Source organism: Lycorma delicatula, chromosome 13 (genome assembly GCF_047948215.1).
Source record: "Lycorma delicatula isolate Av1 chromosome 13, ASM4794821v1, whole genome shotgun sequence".
In the NCBI taxonomy this organism is placed as follows: domain Eukaryota; kingdom Metazoa; phylum Arthropoda; class Insecta; order Hemiptera; family Fulgoridae; genus Lycorma; species Lycorma delicatula.
This window is the reverse complement of record NC_134467.1, coordinates 54100282-54121401: the sequence shown is the minus strand read 5'-3', so window position 1 is coordinate 54121401 and position 21120 is coordinate 54100282. Positions and strand designations below refer to the sequence as shown.

Below are 21120 nucleotides of genomic sequence, written 5' to 3'. Positions count from 1 at the left end.
TGCTTGCATTCCAGTTTCCAACTATTATTAAATTTTCATCTCCTTTTATGTGTGATTGCTTCCTCAATTTCTTTGTATACACACTCCTCATCATCATGGGCGCTTGTAGGCATATAGATATTAACAATCGTTGTCGGTTAAGTTTTCGATTATGTCTTTATTACAATGATTCTATCGCATTTTGAAATACTCTACTCTTTTCCCTATCTTCTTGTTCATTATGAAACCTACTCCTGCCTGTCCATTATTAGAAGCTGAGTTAATTATTCTAAAATCACCTGACCAAATGTCATTTTCCTCTTCCCACCAAACCTTGCTAATTCCTACTACATCTACATTTATCCTATCCATATACCTCTTTAAATTTTCTAACCTACCAACCTTTTTTAGACTTCTAACATTCCACACTCCAACTTGAATGTTATTTTTTAATTTTCTGGTGACCCCTTCCTTAGTAGGCCCCACCTGGAGGTCCGAACGGGGGACTAGTTTACCTCTGGAATATTCTACCAAGGAAGGCGTCTCCATCTTTGTTATGAAAATGCAGTTTCATTTTCTTGGAAAAAAAGCAGCTGTTTTCCATTGCTTTCAGTAGCGCAGTACTCAGAAGATTGAGTAATGTTTATATGGCCTTTTAAGTCCTCCTGACCTATGCCCTTAACAACTACTGAAAGAACTGCTGCCCTCTTTCAAGAATCATTCTTTAGTCTAGCTCTCCGATATGGTTGCACCTTCGGTCCAGCTACTCTATATCACTGAGCATTCAAGCCCCCTCACCATTGGCAAGGTCTCATGATTCATAGAAGGAGTTGCCTTATAATATTTTTATTTTAATCTTTGTCAACCGACTTAATTTTCAACTTTCTTTAACTACATTTCAAAAATTGCCATTTTTTACTTTTTATTGACTACATTTTGCAGTATTGCATGTATATTGAAAGAAAAAAAATGATTACTAATTCCTAAACTCATTTTTAAATTCTAGTAAATCTATTTTCTGCATTGAAATGCTGCCTAAATAACAAAATTTCTTTGAAATCAATTATATAATAATATTCATCCATCTTAATATGTATTACACTATTTCTTCCTTTCACATTTTGATACCTATGTAGTACTTTATTTTCAAATAATTTCTTTCCTGAAGTCATACTTACCATTATCTAATATTTTATTTTGTTACAAGAACAATTGCATCTGTGAATTATACCATTCTTTGATTTTTATATTAAATCTTATTTGCCTTTTCTTCCTATATGTTGTAAAGCAGTGGTTAGGAACTACATTTTTGTCTCGCTCCATTTTTATATTAGAGCTTTCATTTTTGGTCTTTTATGTTCTCAGATATCTCTTCTCTATACTTCAACTCTATATGTCATAAAATTTTAAATGATTAACTTTGTGTCACATTATCAGATAGATGCTTGTATAAGTTAGACAAATGTTTATTATTTTTCTTCCTTCTTCCTTTCAAGATTAATATAAAACATAAGATCACCTCCCCTGTACCTATGCTCTTTCTGAACAGAGTTTAACATCTGTAAAATATAACTAAATTAGCTACCTTTATCGGCATTATTATATGCACTTTTAATACCTTATAATTATTCACTTGAATTCAGATTCATTGTAATGTCAGTTTCCCTGGCTTCAAGCGACTGACTTTTGCATGCTTAAGGAATCTGTCACTGTTGTACTTCCTTTCTCATTATATCCACCATGTAATAAAAAAAAAAAATGGTTCTGAAATTTGCCATTTAACATATAATTAAAAAACTTTAATTTATTATACCAAAACTTACTTTCAAGTGAGTTGTAGTCATAAATTTCATATCTTCATTAAAAGCATAAAGGATGGGAAATTATAAAAGTAAGTAATTTGAAATTCAAAATTAATAATTTTGAATTTAAACCTTAACTTTCGTTACAGTAATAAATTACAAATAAAAAGAGAATAATTCTTATAGTTTTTCCCTACGTGAGCTCTTTTTGTCATGCGGTATGCATCCAACCTGTAGGAGAGTTTGTCGTCTACTTAACCAGCATATCTGTAATGGGAGAGACAGCTGCTTCATTCCTTTTGTCTCAGATTGGGTAGTCAGTATGTGGTGGAGGGACATAATTTATAAAACAACATTCTTTATAAAATCCCAAAGAAAAAAATCAGTTGGGTGACCTTGGAAGCCACCGCAGACTAGTTCTATCATTCAGGATCATGCCCACCGATCCTGCAGTCAGGGAAAGCATCATTCAACATTATCACATACAGTGTTATGCCAATGAGGAGGTGCACCACCTTTTTTCCAAATGGAATTCTATGGTCCACCTTGCAATCGAAGAAAGAGCCATATATGCAGCTCATCCAACAAAAGCAACAGCTGTTATGCTTTTTTCTTTGAAAAAGAACAGCCGTAAACTTGATATTGGGCTATCGTAATAACATTTAATTTTTTGGGAATCCTTTTTTCATTGTAAGAGTTCATGGAATTTTTTTGACATCCAGATACAGGTATTATATGCGTTAACATTTCCACTGAGATGAAAACTCATCATTAAACATAATGCAATCAAGAAAATTGTCATCTTTATGTTGCAACATTTTGATCATGAACTCAGCACGTACAGTGTAGTCTGTAGTCTTCAAAGCCTGTAACATCTGTGAATGATATGGATGCAGACATAAGTATTTCTGTAGAACATTCCACTCTGTCATAATTGGCATTGTTAGTTTGTTGTCGGCTTTCTCAACAGATTTTTTTAGGACTCTGTAGGAAAGATTTCCTGACGTTTTCAACATTGCTTCAGATACCCTCGGTTGTCCCACACTCTCCCCTTTAGACATTCATTTGGTTGTTTCAAACTGTTGTGTGATATACAGGCACCTCAGGAGGTGTTTGCAAAATTAAAGGATTGATTCAGGATATCAAAATAAATAAAAATTTTTTCTGGATAAATGTGCTATATTGCCCCATTTTCTGTACCTGTCATTTTGTTTTTTCTTTCAATAAAAATCTATAACTTAAAAATGGATTCATGTATTTTACATAAAATTTAGTGTAGCTGTAACAACATCTATAAAATAAAGTAGATAAAAATTTTATCTTTGAAAATAAACCGTTTTTTAATCATTAATAGTTCTGTAAATAATTTATTAAATAATGCTTTACTAGATAAAATTTGACACCTTATTTATACTAATAATTTACGCAGCTGGATACTTTTTCACCAAATTTCATTAAAATATCTCAATCCATTCTTATGATATAAATATTCATTGAAAAATCAAAATGATTTTGGGGGAAATGAACTAAGGTAGGACATTTATCTGCATGAGTTCTGTTTATTTTGATGTAGTAAATAAATGCCTTAAGTTTGGCCTGTACCTGTTGGAACAACCATTTAAATTAATGTGTGTGCGCGTGGCATGCATGAACATGTGCTCTCACGCTTGTGTGGTATTTACCAAGGGCATTTATAATTTTTTTAAATAATTTCCACCACACATTGTACACTTCTCCATCTTTCAAAACCAGTCAAAGAAACCTTGCCATGTTCCGCTGGAAATCTGGGCACACTAATCTTTCCAAGCCCTGAGAAGAGGTAATCATTGCTTGTAAAATGCTTTCAGTCTGTTCTTCACCTGGAGGAACAGGGCTGCAGGTAGGGTGCTCTAACAGTTTCATTCCAGTGCTGACCCGATATTTTGGGCAAACATGGGCTGGAAGGTTATCATGGTGAAGAAAGCATGATCCATCTTTGAGTTTGGCTACAGCTTCTTTAGAGCTTCAACTACTTTAGGGAGGCTTTCTTTAGTATACTGTTTTCTTGTAAACTTTCTTTTGATTTTCCGACATGACTCACTCTAAAACTTCTCTCACACACCACACTGTTCTCTTCTTCACTGATCTGGATTTTCAAACAGCCATGTGATCTCATCTTTGAACACTCACACTTTGTTCTGAACCTTGGTTGCAATGTTATAATAGTACAGACGAGTTCTATTTCCTGTGGTAATAGTGTTCACGTAGGGAGATTTCCCATTTTCAAACTTTTTCAGCATTTCACAGCACCATGAAACATATGTGCCATCTGATCATCGTTCAAGTTATGTGGAACCCAAAGGATACAAACCTTTCTAACTTGAAGGTGATCTTACAGAGTACCACAAACTGCTAAAGCATTAATGTCCAAGGACTCCTCTATTTGGTGGTAGGTCACACACCTGTTTGTCTCAAGCATCTTTCATATTGCAACAGTCTTTGCTTCAGTCGTAGATGAAGGCTGACCTTGAAGCATCCTCAAAGCCTAAATTTTCTTTTTCAAATCTCTGTACCACTTCAATATTGTTATATGATGAGTCATTTCTTGTAAACATTTATGAACACTTAACCCATGTGCAACATTCCTTGGTATATCCAGTTTTCAACTGTGAAATCACTATCTCTTTTCATTAACTTGGCTAAAAATCAAATGACACTGAACAGCTACATTGTAGGTTGGGTCCTTTCTAAGCACATGACGATACTGATTTGTAACTTGCCTGTGATGATTCATTCAATTTTATTACAAAACTTTCTTAGTTCCTTATATCTTATTAGTATTTTGTTGGTTCTCAACTACACCATACTCCATCAGCCAAACTACTAAAGTTAAGGTTTAAAAACCAGTTTTGTAACATTGCAACATATTAATGTCACTTAAACTTAGGAATTTCTTGCACCTGTTTCTGTGATCGAGTTTGTTCTGTTGACTTGGAACAACTCATTATCAGATGTGCACTTACTAATCAGTTTACCCTTATTTTTGAATTTGTAAGTGATAGTTTTACAATCAGTTTAATTTTCTGTAATATTTCTTGAATTATTTGTAACACTGGCAACATAAAATTTGAAACTGAAAAGGGAGTAAGTGTTCTGTATAGTATTTTATATGCTGAATCTGAATATGTATTCTGAAACAACCCATCACGTAAGGTTCTTAAGTTGTAACTCCTTAAATTTATTTTTTCCATCATTTGTGAAACAAAAAATACATCCAGACCCCATAGGGGAAGACACCCTCTGTTCCGAGCCCTTATGGGCTTTACCGAAGGTCATCTTTGACACCTCGGCTTTTAACATTCCAGTCTGCCTCGGCCAGAATGCCATGAGTGACATTCCCATACTACTAATTAATGAACTCAAAACAAAATACATCTCACCTAGTCTTAAGCAAGACTGAAAATACCTAACTAACAAAGGAATTGAACTACCTACCTGTAGAAGGTGAAAGTGAGTTCAACACACAACACGAAATATAAAAATATTACATGGAACAATAACAACACAGTAACATTGAAACAAAACAAGGATAAGAACAACAAAAACATAATTAATAAAACAAAACATCAACAAAAATAGAATGAAAGAGGAATCCAAGCAGAGCTCAGATCCCCTCAGCCTTTGCTAAATACACTACAAAACTCTCCACTATTGCCCATTCGGCCTGGCTCCTCCAGTTTACACAGAGATCCAACGCCAACCCAATAAGATGAAGCCGACAGATGGTCCCTGTACGCATTAACTCGTATTCCAAGCTTTAATAAAGAACAGGCCAATTGTCCACACTGAGGACACACCCCAGAATCTACCAGGCCGAATTTCTGCAATCTGTCCGTAAAATCACCATGGCCAGAAAGAAATTGCACATCACATATTTATTTGGGTGCACCCAAGTTTGCATCCTGCAAACCAACATTTGGAAAGAGATCATGCGTATAACGCCCACCAACTGTCTCATCCCACCTGGTCTGCCTCAAGGCATTGCCATGTTGTTCAATTTCTCAATCTTTATTTGAAATTAACTCACTGAACTGCTTAGTAACATACTGCTGCTGCTTCTCAGACGCAATCAAGTCTGTAGGTTTCACACTTGCAATCACCAAGACTGCCTCCTATGAAATAGTACGGTAACCACCTGTTACCATTAAAAATATTAGTTGTTCAGCCATTAATATTATGTCCCGATAACTTTTATATTTTAGCCTGTTCGCCCAGACAGGTGCTGTGTATAGCATAATGGCCTTGCACACGCCTTTATACAGAATGCTTATGGTCTTGACACCTGCTGGGAACCTCAGCTGCAGGAGAGAATCAAACTCCACCACTCACAATAGTGGACCCAACATGCTGCCCTGGGAACATCCCTTAGACAGCGTCTTGCCAACCTCATGGCCGCCCTCATGGAGCCGCACATCCCAATGACTTTGCATAACTTGCAATTTACTTATAATACATTCTCTTTTTTTGGAGTTCATAAATAGCAGAAGGCCACCATAGATTATTGAATGCTCCGGAAATGTCCAGGAAAATCCCCAGGTCATATTCTGTCCCACTGGTTGTTATCACACAGAGTATGTTGTCCTCCGTACAACATACGGAGGACAACATCCTTTCCAGGATGAAACCCGTACTGATTCACCATCAGTAGTCTTTGTTAGCTTAACCTCTCATTTATACGCAGATACAGAACCTTTTCCCAATAACCGGAAGTAATGTCAGAGGCCTATACGATGAACTAACTGCAGGATCCTTGTTGCCACCTTTAAACAACAGTCCCTTTCTTCCAACACAAGGAAGTATCCTCCACACAATAATTTGTTAAATACACGTGTGCCAACTCTCACACTCACTCTAACTGAACGAGCAAGAAGCTCCGCCGTTATTCCATCAAAGCCTGGGGCCTTACCCCTTCCTAAACTACAGATAGCATGATGCACCTCAGCCTAGGTGTTCTCCAAGCACACTGCACCCCTGCGGAACTGAGTGACCTCTTGCCACACCTGCAGATGGTATGTGGTCTAAAAGGCAGTAAATCCTACTATGCGGTCTAAAAGGCATCTAGTAATTTGTGTAAAATCTCAGAAGTATCCGCAATTACACCAAACCTGGTAGAGAGAGTAGACAGAAGAATGTCCTTTCGTTGTTTGTGTCCTAAGACCCTATATACTGTGTCCCAAGGATCCCTGTTCCCTTGCTCATGAACAAAGGAACGCCAGGAGTCCCTTTTCGCATTTTGGACTTTATGAAAAAGTAATGACACCGTAGGGTCCTGTATTCAGCAACAAGAATGCTCCGTTGTTCCGGATCACCCTCATGTTGAGAAGTTCTCCGTAAGTGACAAACCGCCCTCTTCACATGCCGGACAGCTCCCTATTCCACCATGATGCAATCCTCTCTCTACTGGAACTTCAGGGAATTGAACACTCAGCACCATCAAGAAAAACTGCCGACAAACCAACTGTCAGATCTTCCAAATCCAAGACTCCGATCCAAAACTCGGAGCCTGCTTGAATGTAAATTAACAAATTTCGTCCAGTTCGCATGCCTGTGCAGGAAACGACCCTGCCGAACCGAAACGTTACATCGGTAGCACTCACTCAAGCCACCAGCAGTCTCATAGACTGATCTCAAGCGATCATCAATCGCTTGAGCAATTATCAACCACCTTCCAATTACAAACATTGGCAGCAATAAACCTACCAACGATAACATCGATGTTCGTGTCACCAAACAATTGATGCCCATCTACCATACCTACGTAGGTGTGCGACTCACCAAGTACGTTATATACCTGTAGATCATGCTGGGCCAAAAAGCCCTCTATTAATTCACTGCCAAGATCGGTGAAAGCGCTATGCCACAAGAGTGACTTAGCATTCACATCCTTACTTATAAGGATTGGACCAGTGCCAGAGAATTGTAGGATTTTATTTCGGACCTCAAGATGATGATCAGCAGGATCTCTATACCGGAAACATGAAAACAATACAAATAAGTTACTATGATTTATATTGTGATGCATGTTGTAGACCTATATTTGATAATAACAGTCGAATGATGTCATTTCATGTCAAGCCAGACATGTATATACATGTTAGTGAGTTAACTAATGAGTAATTCAACATGATTGAAATTTTTTTCAGTATGAGTACTGACAGTATGACTTGCTGTGTTCTTTAGTTGTGGTAGTGGTTTTATCATACATGTATTATAAAGATTGTTTCATAAGTGATGCCATAAATTTAGTGAAAGATTTCTTAAGTTGTGTGTGTCTGTTTTACTGCACTCCATGGTGAAAAAATCTTATGAAGTATTTTAAGTAATTAAGTATTTATAAATTGAAACTTATTTTTATAATTAAGTATTTCTGTAATATTTCTGTTTACTTTCTTTCATTAAAACATTTTGATGAATAAATATCGGGCTTGTAAAAATTCTCCAAATATTTTTTGTTACATTTGTAAACATGTCAACAACAATACCATCTCCCGCCAAGTGTGAAGTGCGTGCAGTAATTCAATTTCTTCAGGCTGAGGGGTATAATGCAGCTGAAAAGTGCAGATGTTCATGATGCAGCGAAGGAAGCGAGTGTCAACCGATGATCTCGTTGAGCGAGTGAATGAGGCAATTCGAAAAAATCGTCGGTTCACAATTTCTGTATTGAGTGATTCGTTTCCTGAAATTTCAAGGTCAGCTCTCTACACCATTGTGAGTGAGAGACTTCAGTACTGCAAACTGTGTGCGAGATGGGTTCCCAAGATGCTGTCCGACCATCACAAAACAATGAAATGGGCGCCTCCCTAACGTTTCTCCAGCGCTACCACAATGAAGGAGAAGATTTTTTGAACAAAATTGTCACAGGGGATGAGACATGGGTCTATTTTGAAACTAAAGAAACAAAAGAACAATCCAAACAGTGGATCCATTCTCATTCTCCCAGTAAACCAAAGAAGTTCAAGCGAACCTTCTCCAACAGAAAGCGTATGGCTACTGTGTTCTGGGACCGGAATGGAGTTCTCTTGGTGGAATTCATGGAACGTGGCACGACCATCACTGCATCCTCATACTGCGTGACTCTTCAACGTCTACGAAGGGCAATTCAGAATAAGTGGAGAGGAATGTTGTCATCAGGCATTGTCTTTCTCCATGACAATGGTCGGCCGCACACTGCAGCTGTAACAAAGAAGTTCCTGCCGCGTTTTCCATCGGGAACTGTTTGATCACTCACCATACAGCCCGGACTTGGCTCCATCCGATTTTCACCTCTTTGCTCACATGAAATGCTGGCTAGGAGGACAACATTTTGGCACAGACATCAAGCTGTAGACCAGCGTAGAAACACAGCTGAAAACACAGGTGGCTTTGTTCGATTATGAGGGTATTGGAAAGTTGGTACCACGCTACGACAGATGTCTAAATTGTAGTGGCGTCTATGTAGAGAAATAGCGTAACTACGTAAGTACTTGTTACAAATAAAAAATTTTTTATTTTCACTGTGGTTTTAATTTCGTGATAGATCGGACCTTGAAAAAAAAATAATAACCCTCGTATATTGCAGATTGAACAATGTTATCAAGGGAGATGGGATGAATCTATGAGAGTGACTACTGCTGGTTGATAAAAAGAGAAGAAGACTTCATTGAACACAAAAGGAAAATAAGAAAAAAGAAACTAAGATATGTCTGCAGAATATTAAAATAAGTTAATTTAATAAATTACTAAGTAAATGTCTGCAAAATAATGTAGAAATTTTAATTGTAATTATTATTATTTTTGTGTTATATTAAGAAATTTCTCAATTATTTTAAAGGGTCATAACTAAAAATCAGAGGGTGATGAAGAAAATCTGATTTCATTTTAAGATTCAGCATAAAAAATACATTCTTATTCACCTACTTTTAATTCTATATCTGTTTCAAATTATTAATTTTTTTGGTTGACCTGTGTAATCGCCACCAAGTGTTTCACAGATTCATTTTTTTTATGACATCAAACATTGTCTTTTTCCATTATTATAGTATATGTGTATTGGTTTGAGAACTTTGCTATTGAGATCATTATATATCATTTTTAATTTAAAAATAATGTTTAATTTTCAACCCACAAAAAATATAAAATTTGACTTTTTGCTAGATTTTTTAAGGCAGTATCTATGAGTACATATTTAAAAATGTTTTTTTTTTTTTTTATTAATCTTTTTTCTTAAAACAATTATTTTTTGCTTGATAAAGTGTTTGTTTTAAATATTTGGAGAAAATGCAGTTTCCTCTTCCCCCAAAACTACTGGTACCATCAGTGTACTAAGGACTTGTTGATTACTGAAAAAGTCACTGAAACTCAACATCTATGATTTTGTAGCTCCATAATTTTTTTAATTTTCCAGTTTGTTAAAAAAACTTATTTCACAATTTTTATCATCTTCACATTTCGAAAGGTAAATGAATTTAGCCAATTATGTATTGAAAATTCATAAATATTTTATTTATAGAGAAGATAGCATGTTTATATTCTCACCCCTCTTGTACTCTTGTTTGATTGAATACTTTTAAATCAAACAGATTAACTTTTTAATTGAAAATAACTGAGAGAGAATTTTATTTTTTCGGTTATTGTAAAACTTTTTTTCTTAATACTATTAATTTATGTTGTATTAAACTCATTTTTTTGAAGGATTGTAGTTCGCTGCCAGCGTTGATGAAAAAGAAGAAAAAAATAATGAAATGAAATATATTTAAATATTTATTAATGTCAGTGAAATAAAATATTATACTTAATGCTGCAGTTCATAATTATGTATCATTATAGTCTGAAATAATAAGTTATCTGTTAATTGTCGTGTATAGATTGTGTGGAGGCATAATTGCGTGAGATAATGCTATTTTTAATTTGTATATGAGTTAAGATCTTTTTATAAGTTAAAAGGTTATCTTGTTTTCATTTGCAATTTGCTTGAATTTTAATAATTAAATTAGTTTTGTCGTCTATATTTTAGTATTTCTTTTTTGTTACTATCCCGTTGCAGATAGATTTCCATTTTTTCTTTTGATGGGTTCTGTATAATTTTCTACTTATTGATGTAATTTTAATATTCATAAATTTAAAAACATTAAAAAAATTTGATAACATTTTAAATTTATTTATATTTTTTGTGAATGCTCCATTAATTGTTAAACAACACATGGGAGTAGCAATATTTTTTCACAACAATCTTGGTAAATGTAAATGCTGGTTGCTTGTCATATTGCAATTATGAAGGGTGGTTTTGTGAAAGATTTCATGCTAAAGTGCGGGTCTTAAGTCCATTTATAAACTCAGTAAGTAGTGACTAATATTTTATAGTATTCTTTTATGGCAAAATTTCTTTTAATTTAATGCAATTCTGCACATCTACATATCATTTTTAATAAGTACATAAAATTTAATTTTTCTAGATTGTATATTTTTGTGTTTTATCACTTGGCATCAAATTTTTTTTGCAAGGTTGCATTCTATGCAGTGATTTTCTACAGTGATGCTTTCTTGCATATAGAAAATGTGTGCATGCAAATTTTATTGAAACAATAGTAATAATTTATTTATTTATTAACTTAGCAGGTGTATGTCCGATTACAAACATTTCTTTTTATGATTATAAAATGCCGCTTGTTTAAAATCCAATCTAGGACCGTTCTTATCATTGTAAAGGCTGGCAGGTTGGGTTTTGATAAAAAATGACTTTCCATTCCAAGGACATTAAGAATTATACTTTGGGCTGTGTGGTGAGTTTGGCCATGAGCTTATTCTGAATTCTGTTTCGTATCTGGTGACAAAAAGAATGAGGTGCATACAGGATGAAACCAGGCCGCTTTATCTTACCTTGTATTATATATATGCTAGATGCCTCTTTGAACTGTGGAAGCCGTGCAGGTGACCATCTTTCAGTTTAGATGTCAATTAAGTATTTAAATTAAATTGCCAGTTATTTAGTTAAAACCACCCCGCTGAATTATTATTTTATTGCCAACACAGAATTTTCTAATACTGTTATGTAATTATGTACATAATAATAATTTTGGAAAATCAATTTTTTTTTTTTTTTTTTTACAAAAATATTGTTATTTATAATCTTTTTATTATTTTCACAACCGTGTCTCATCGGTTATTTACAAAAAAATTGATTTTCCAAAATGATTGTGTTTATTTGTATAATTTAATTATTTATAGTTGTTTTGAAGATTAAAATGCGTTACTTTTGGCTTCTCTATAAAAATAGCTTTATATTTGCTTTTTTTCATTATATAGGGTCAGCTCCTACTTGGCCTTGTTTCTGTAATCGGTTTCAGTTTTGCTGTCTTGCTAAAAACACATACATAATATACACATTTGAACTATCTGTCTACCTTTTCGCTCGATATCATTTTATATTTTGTTTCGTTTCACTTATGTTAAGTTTCATATCGCTTATTAACGCATTATCTTAGCGCACTTTATTTTGACTACATTCATTATTAATTTGAATTGAAAACATGGTGTCAGGCTTACTTAGAAATAATTTATGGATATGGTTATATTTTAATATATGTATAGAGTCTAACTTAATAGTTTTTTTTAATATGAAATTAATTTATTCACTGTACTTAAGTGTGGGCAAATAAATACACAATGGTTCATTTATAATGTAATTTTAAAAAAATGTTTGTTTCTGAGAAGTAAATATAAATGAAAATTATTTAGATCAGCCGATGTTTATATTAATATTCTTAGCATGATTTATGAAAGCGTTTTCTTTCCTAGTATTAATTAATTGATCGATCAGATTTTGACTTATAAATGTTGTTTATTTTACTAAACTGTTAAGAGGCTCACAACCCTTGCTGAAGTCAGGTATATTGAAAGAATTGACTGAAATATAATAACATTTAAACTTATTTTTAAAAATTTTACTACATTTTATTTTAGTCATGTGGACTTGTTTTCTTATTTTTTTAAAAAAATGGAAAAATCCTTTTTTGGTACTTAAGTATTATAAAAAAAAAAATCGATTTCAAAATCATTTGAATGCCACTGAGGACATCCAGTATGTTTCTTGTCTCTGAAACAAACTTGTTTACAATACATGTTTAAGTCTGTTAGGTATGGATAAGTAAAGTCTGTAAGAATGATAATCTTATCTGCTTCTTAATCAGGATCTAAGATAGATTCAGATTAACTAAAAATCGTTGCATATTTTTTTTAATAAAAATTTAGATTTATGTTTAATTCTGCTTAATGTATTTTACACCGTCATTTCAAGAGATTTATAATCAAATTAATTAGTGTAGTGTTTGATTTTCTTGTTTTAGTCTTCATGTAAAATTTGGACACGGACTACAGGACTGGATTTTGAGGTTTCTTTAACTGGACTCGTATAAACTTTTGATAAAGAGTCATCGATTTCATTAAGAAAGAAGGTAAAATGCAAGTGGAAGAATCTGTTGTAAATGTTACTGGGCCGACATCGGTTGTTGGAGTAACTTCTTCTGTCAGCAGTATACCCGTCGGGGTTTCTGCACCGATGTCTGGACAATCCTTCGATAATATGACAGCAGCAGCACATCACCTTGATAATAACAATAGCAGTGATAGCAGTTGTAAGGCGCTCAATAGTTTCAGTTACGATGAGGTTTTTCCAGCTTTGCCTGATTCGGCTACACATCACCAGCAAATCAATAATACAAGTAACACTTCCATGGGCCAATGGAATGATAAAATGAGAATTGGATCTTCTGATATAACACAGGTACAAAATATTTTGATTTGGTTTTTTATTACCTAAAGAAGTTAATTTTTTGTATTTACAAAAGAAGTATCAGTTTAGATATAAAGTAGTGCGATGCATTTTTAAAGATTCTGAATAAAAGAATTTTATCCGTCCCAAACGATCCAAAATTGGTTCTCTATTTGAAAACTGTAAATAGCTAACAGTTGTTATTCTTTAAACCTCAACCGATTACTTTTCCATTATTCACGTCGCTAACTTGATCTAGGTAACTTAATGCAAGACAAGATATTCTTGAAAACAGTTTGCTGTTTTCATGAATGTATTCCGTACAAGTATTACTAAGGAAAATAAAAAAAATTGGTCCATTGCTTAATTCTCAAGCTGAAAATATACTGTCGTGCTTCTAAATACTGAACCGACAAGCAATTCAAGCAGGTGATTTTCAGTCCTAAAATTGATGCCTTCATTCTGCTTACAATAGATCGAATATGTAGAAAACACTAGTACTTTCAGAGAAAGTGACTCTTGTCTGGTGCCTTTTGTTTGTTGAGTGTATACTCAACAAAACAACATGTTTGTTTGTTGAGTGTTGTATACATACAATATGGCTATAATAGCAACCTTGGGATAGATTATTGAAAAAGAAAGGTAAATATGTACCAAAAAACTTCAGTAACAGTAAACATTTATAAAACATAGATAATAATGTATAAAAGTCTAATTTAGTAATAGTAAACTGTCATTGTGGTAATGATAAACTGGACTTGTCTAGTATCTGCTACCTGAACATTAAATGAAACTTAATGATTATAAGTTAAAATGTGAGCGTTTCAATAATAAAATTAAAAAAGCTAACAGTTTTACGTGTATCAATATCACCACAGTTTTCTTTTTGTATATTTCTGGAGTATTTCATGAAAGCATATGAAAGTAGAACCAAATTAATAATTAAAAGAGAAGCACAATCAACTTCAGAAAAGATAATACAATATAATATTTCATCTGGTCCTGACGATAGCTATCAGAAAAAACATTTTATTTGATGATATACAATGAGCGTACTATGAATTTTAGATGTAATGTGTAAATATTTTTGATAATGCACTGAAATAGTTTAAAATCACTTTGAGATTAAAATCAGAGCTTGTTTTAGACTGTTCCACTGATTAATTATTTTATAATAGAATATTCAGTTTATTTTTAAAGATTTTAATTGTACCTATGAATTTACCTGATTATATTTTAATTATTGTTCTGTAGAAACGATTGAGATTTTTAATCGTACAAAATGTTATTTTATTTTTACAGTGGTCAGTCAAATATAAACTGGTTTTTCGTTTTTAGAATTTATTAATACAGATTATATTGATTACTTTTCTATGTAGTGTCCCTGAAATTCTACATATCTTTTTTCCAACATGGGAAGCTTTTGCATTTCTTCTTTGTTAAAAAGTTTGACAATTGCACACAAACTACTCTACTTCATGAACATTCTGGAATCGATTCCTCCATGTGCCTTATTTAATGGCCTGAAAAAAGAAACCGTTGGAAGATATTCAAAGGTTTTTGACTAGCATGTCCATAGTGTCCAGCGCTCTGTGAGGCTTATCATTGTAAAGGAGATTCACATATCAGATTGGCTGGTAGGCAGTCTTCACTTTGTCCCAAGAGCTGGCACTTGTATGCAGCATTTTCAGTGCTGCACTGTGGAGAAAATCAATGAACAATGTTGTCTTTCCAGTCCCAAAAGATGGTTGTGAAAATTTTTCCGGCTGAGTGACACCGTTTTCACTTTTACAGGACAGGTCCCTTCTATGCCACTCCATACTCGCTGATTTTGACTCAGGACTGTAGTGATGGATCCATGTCGCATCACATGCGGCAGCTATTTGATACAAATTAATTCCCTGTTGGATCTGTTCCTGATTTTGGGTAACAAGACGTGTGGAACCCATCTTACACAGAATTTGCAGAACTCAAAGGGCTCTGTGATAATGGAATGAGCACTTCCATGACTGATGCCCCCATTTTTGAAGCACTTTTATCGACTGTAAGTTGCTGATCGTCTTCATTTAGGTTACGAATCGATTGAATGTTAACATTGTCACACTTGTCCTTACATGCTGATTGTAATTGGTTTCCTATAGCATCATGCCTTCCTTTAAATTTTCTGGTCTTATCCCCAAAGTGTACAAAAACTTTAGTTGAAAGTTTGGAGGGTTTGACTCCCTGATTCATGAAAAATGAACAATAATATGTTGGGTAACTGATTATGGAACTTCTTGCACTAACATGGCATTACTTATAAGAAATGTGAATGCTGAGGCGGCTAAAATGTCCATCCCCTCCCTACATCTCTACCGCCAATATCCATTCGCACCAGCCTGCTCGTGTTCATATGCAACCTGTGAACGTAAAAGTTTGGTTTATATTTGACCGATCCTGATATATAATTTACTAAAGTACATAACAGAATGCTTACACAATTACTTGACAAAGCTTATCTGGCTGTCATCTATTTAGAGTTTGAAACTGATTCTGCATGGAATTAATTTATTTAATGTGCAATGTATTCTTATAAAATGTTTATTTTTTATGCGAGAGGCTAGTATTAATGTTTTTACTACTCTTTCCCTGGAATGTTTATGGGTAAATGGAAGTTTACTTAGTGTGGGATAACTCATAGTTGTGATCAAAACTTCTGACTTTTTTGTTTTTTAGAATTTATGAAATTATTTTTATTTAGTTGTCAGTTATTGTAGCTTTTGCTTGAATATTCATTTATTAGTTTACCATTTCCAGATTGTTAAAGTTAAAGCAGAAGAAAGGAAATATGATGAAAACAATAGTTTTGGTGAAAGAGAATCTGTGAGGACATGTGTCAACATAACTAAAGATACGAAAGCAATAATTGAAATGTCGATATTAAAAGATCAATCATTAACTTTTCTTGTCACAGGAAGGCCTGAAAATGTTTCTGAAGCCAGACGCAAAATATTGACTCATTTTCAAACTCAGGTATTGTAATTATTTGTATTAACTTTTTTTCAATTATTGTTATTAGTCATTAACTGACACTACTTTTAGCTCGATTATTTATTTATTTATTTTTTTTTAAAGTTGCATCAAAATCATGTCTGTTAAATGTTTCAAAACAGCATAAAAAAGTGCTATGCTTAATGATTGTGGAAAGAAATTTGGAAAACTACAAACATTAATAACAGTCATAAAAAATTAAATCTAAATGGCCATTTCAGTTAAACAATGATTCAGACTGATGAATTATAAAAAAAAAAAAAAAATACTTAAATAGAAATTAAAAGAAAATATGATAATGAATTATCTATTAAACTAAATATTGAAACTTTGATTGCCCTAGTTGTTTATTCAGCTAACTAGAATCTAAAACAGCTGACATATGGGAAATAACATATCACTTTTAACTGGTGCCTGTTTTCAGCTTAGAAAAAAAATTTTCTAATTTTTTAATTTATTTTAAAACAAAAATGATGAGTTTTTGTGATGTAAATAATGTACTTTAGAACACATCCTTTAATTAATATATGTTAAGCTATGTTTTCTGCTTTCTAATGTTGCTAGGGCTTCAGTTGTATTATGTAACAGTCTGAAGCATGTTTTTAATAGTATAAAAATATGATCAGCTGTATGTTCACAGATTTGTGTTTAATGAAAGAAATAACTCTAATACAATTATTCAGTCACCTGACCTCCCTGACTATACATACACAGACTACAAAAATCCAGGTTTACAGGTGCAAAGTCCTGATGATGGTAAGCCTTCATTATTTCAGTGTATTAGTTGATGAATGCTTTAAACTTCCTTAATGAAATGAAATGAATTGCTGTGTAAAATTTCTAAAAGAAAATTACACCTTGGTTTACAATGAAGACTAAACTGCATTTCTTACAAGCCAATGATTTTCAGCCTCTTGGAATGTGATGGGGAATGTAGCATTTTGGAAAATGGAAGGATGTGAAGTAACATAAAGTATTTCAGCCAAAGCCGATGTCACTGAGACAAAAAAAAAATTTTTTAATGTTTCTCTAAGTGTGATACCATTTCTGGAATTACTTTTTTGCGTATATTACAGTAAATACAATTTTTCTATCACCCTTAATTTTAAATAAATTTCGTTTAAAAAAAAATTATGGGAAAATATAGTTAAAATCTGTAAAATTTATAATTTTGCATGGCCATATCTGTTAGAATTATTTCGCTGATGCTTTTCTTTTATAAGTAGCCTCAGGCACATCCCGAATTTATGTCCAACAGTAATTGGCTAGCATGCTAGTATTCAGTTTCCCTTTATAGTGGCTTTCCATCACTGAAATGTCTTGGTGGAAACATTCACAGTATTTGTCAGTCTCCATGGTTGTCCGGGAAAAAATCCAGATGTGTGGAGGAAATTATTTTCAAAGACATATTACATCGCATAGCTCTGATGAAGTAAAAAGTCGATTAACAATATCGTGGTAATTGTCTTTTTTTTTGCCAAGAAAAGTTTTGCAAACATCTTTAAATGAAGCCTAAGTTGCACTTTCTACATTATTTAACATCAAGTTAAATACATCAGCTTTGACCAATTCTTTTATTTGAGGACCAAGAAATATTCCTTCTTTAATTTTTCCTTCACTTACATTCGGAAGTTTCTGCCTGATTTATAAAAATCCGGGACTATCCTTCTTCATTGCTTTTACAAAATTTTTCATTACTTCTAGCTTGTTATGGTGATGGGATAAAAATATTTTTTTGGGTTCAACAAAGGGCTCATGAATAATATTTTTCCTGTTTGCAGTTAAGTTGTCTCATTTCTTTTACTCTTTGGTAACGTAATGTTTATCCCTAGCTTGGCTGTCCCATTTGCAGAGAAAACACATGTACTTAGTGTAGCCTAACTGCATGTGTAACAAAATGGCTATAACTTTCAGATCACCACATATGTTCCAGCTATGTTTTTTATAATTTATTTTTTCAAGAACATCTTTCATCACATTGTGTGGCTTTCAAATTAATATTATAAGCGATTGGTATCGAAGGATATTTGTTACTGTTGTGTAGTAGAACCACTTTAAAACTTGGACAATTCTTTGAAAAGGCGCCAGTCCTCAGGTTTATGAACTTGTCCTAAGTACAACATAAGCTCATCAATATTTGTGCAATAAACTAAATTATTTTCATCAATAAAGTACTGATAAAGTTCTTTTTTCGGCTTCGGAAGCCCAAAATCTGTGTATTTTTTTGAAGTAAATTCCAACCTTGCAGTCTTGATCATAACAGTTCAGCTTGGTTTTTTTGATAAATTTAAATCCCTAACCGAGTCATTTAATTCACCTTGTGATATAAGGTATACCTTATTGGAAAATAATTCAAAATCAAAATCATTGTTGTCTTTTCAGTACTGCCTGATTCTTCATTGCTGATTTTGAAACATACATTCACAGGTGGCTCTTAAACCAGATTATTTTCACTGTGAGGTACAGGCCTGTTTGCAGATTGCAATGAAGGATATTTTACAGTATGTTTAGATTTTTTAGAAATACCAGACACACTTGTTAAACAAAAGTAACAATCCTTTAATTAAAATTTAAAATTTTTTCAAAAATTGTGGGTGATAGAAAGATTCTGAGTTCATATTCATTTTCAGCATCAAAAAAACCAGATTAAAATCATGTATTGCATGTTAGGAAACAAAAATTATGTTTGTTGGTGTGTTTAATAAACTGACTACCACTGAGGATTGAAGTTAAACAATATCGCATGCAGTTTCTCTCTGTGGCTTTAGCATTTATTACTGGTTAATGACCGTGGTGTTGATGTCAGTTTGTTATCAGTTAAACTGCTTTATTGAATTCATTTTTGTTTTTAATCTGTGTAATAAATTTTTGTATAATTAGGCATATTCAGTCTAGAAAGGAAGGTTCAGTGTGATGAACCTGTGGTTATGCTCAGTTGAGTTGTCGCACCTCAATGTTTTCTTGAAAGATTTTTTTTTTACCTGTGATTTTGATGGCTTGTTTATGTTTTACACACAAGAAAATTCTATATTCTTTTGAAGTGGCAGTATGAACAGTTCTGGACTGCAAACTGCATTGTTTTTGTCTGCATAAGTGAACAGTTCCCCTTTTCTACATTACTTTATTCTTAGTACCTTCTGCATTTAGCCATCATCGAACCAAAATTGATTAAAACATAAAATATCGTGTATCAGTTTTTACAAACATTTTTAAATAATCTGCACAATTTTTAACACGTCTAAGGTCTTTCCGAAAAGTATCTGACCTTGTGTACTGTAGCTTGTGAAGAAGTTAATTGTGTCAGTAGCGATGTCCTCTTCAAAGTACTTACCTTTGGAAGCTACTTCCTTTTTCAAATGATGCTCCCATTTTGAAAACACTCCTTGTGTTCTTTTTCTGAATAGCTAACAGTGCTTTTGTTGAATTCTCTTTATTTCCTCTACATCATTAAATCTTCCTTTTAGAGGATTTTTCAATTAGTAAACAGCCAGAAGCAGAAGCAACACAAAGCAGGTCAGAGGACTATACAGTGTGTAATGAAGTTGCAGAATCTCCTATTTCATTAGAGATGATTGGGTACGTTGCGATGAATTGCAACTGTGATGAAGCAATCAGTTGCCATTTTCCCTTAAATCAGGCTGTACCTTTCACTGTGTTTTGTAATTGGTGTAGAACTTCCAAATAGTATGCCTTGTTCACTGTCTGGTCTTTTGGAGTGTATTCATGGCTAACATCTTCCTGGTCAATAAACCAAGTGTGCATTACTTTGACATTGCTCATTTTGGTGCACTTTCTTGGCTCATGGTTTTATAGGGTTCTTCTGTTGTGATGATTGGACTTTTGTTTCCGTTCAAACCCATGACCTATTCCCAGTAATGACTTCTTTTTTTTTTTTAAACATTTCCAGGTTGTTTTCGACCATTTCCATTTTGTCCTGTGCAACTTTCACTCGGTAATTATTTTGGTTTTGTGTCAATATTTGCCTTCTCTATGAATCATGAGACCTTGCCGTTGGTGAGGGGGCTTGAGTGCTCAGGGATACAGAGTAGCTGGACTGAAGGTGCAACCATATCGGAGAGGTATCTGTTGAGAGCCAGACTAAGGAATGATTCCTGAAAGAGGGCAGCAGCTCTTTCAGTAGTTGTTAGGGGCGTGAGTCAGGACGACTTAAACGGCCGTATCAACATCACTCAGTCCTCTGAGTACTGCGCAGCTAAAAAACAATGGAAAACTACAGCTGCTTCTTTTCCAAGAAAATGTGGCTCTCTGCATTTTGCAGCTCTCTGAAGAAAATGTGGCTCTGCATTTTCAGATAGCAATAATGGAGGCGCCTTCCTTGGTAAAATATTCCGGAGGTAAAATAGTCCCCCGTTCGGATCTCCGGGTGGGGACTACTAAGGAAGGGGTCACCAGAAAATTAAAAAATAACATTCTACGAGTCGGAGCGTGGAATGTTATAAGCTTGAAAAAGGTTGGTAGGCTAGAAAATTTAAAAAGGGAAATGGGTAGGACAAATGTGGATAT

The 21120-nt window shown here is 33.7% G+C and overlaps 1 protein-coding gene across 2 annotated transcripts in view; it reads left to right on the top strand.

Moving 5' to 3' along the window:
* The window catches only part of Dp1 (satellite-binding protein 1 Dp1), a 115925-nt gene that overhangs the window by 9008 nt on the left and 85797 nt on the right, over positions 1-21120 (top strand). The window contains exons 1-3 of one of the 2 annotated variants that reach the window (XM_075380881.1): positions 10985-11134; positions 13142-13578; positions 16363-16578. In XM_075380881.1, coding sequence (XP_075236996.1) covers positions 13255-13578; positions 16363-16578 — 540 coding nt within the window. In that variant the 5' untranslated portion in view covers positions 10985-11134; positions 13142-13254. Of the gene's footprint in view, positions 1-10984; positions 11135-13141; positions 13579-16362; positions 16579-21120 lie in introns of those variants that run through there. The other variant, XM_075380880.1, reaches the window with a different exon arrangement.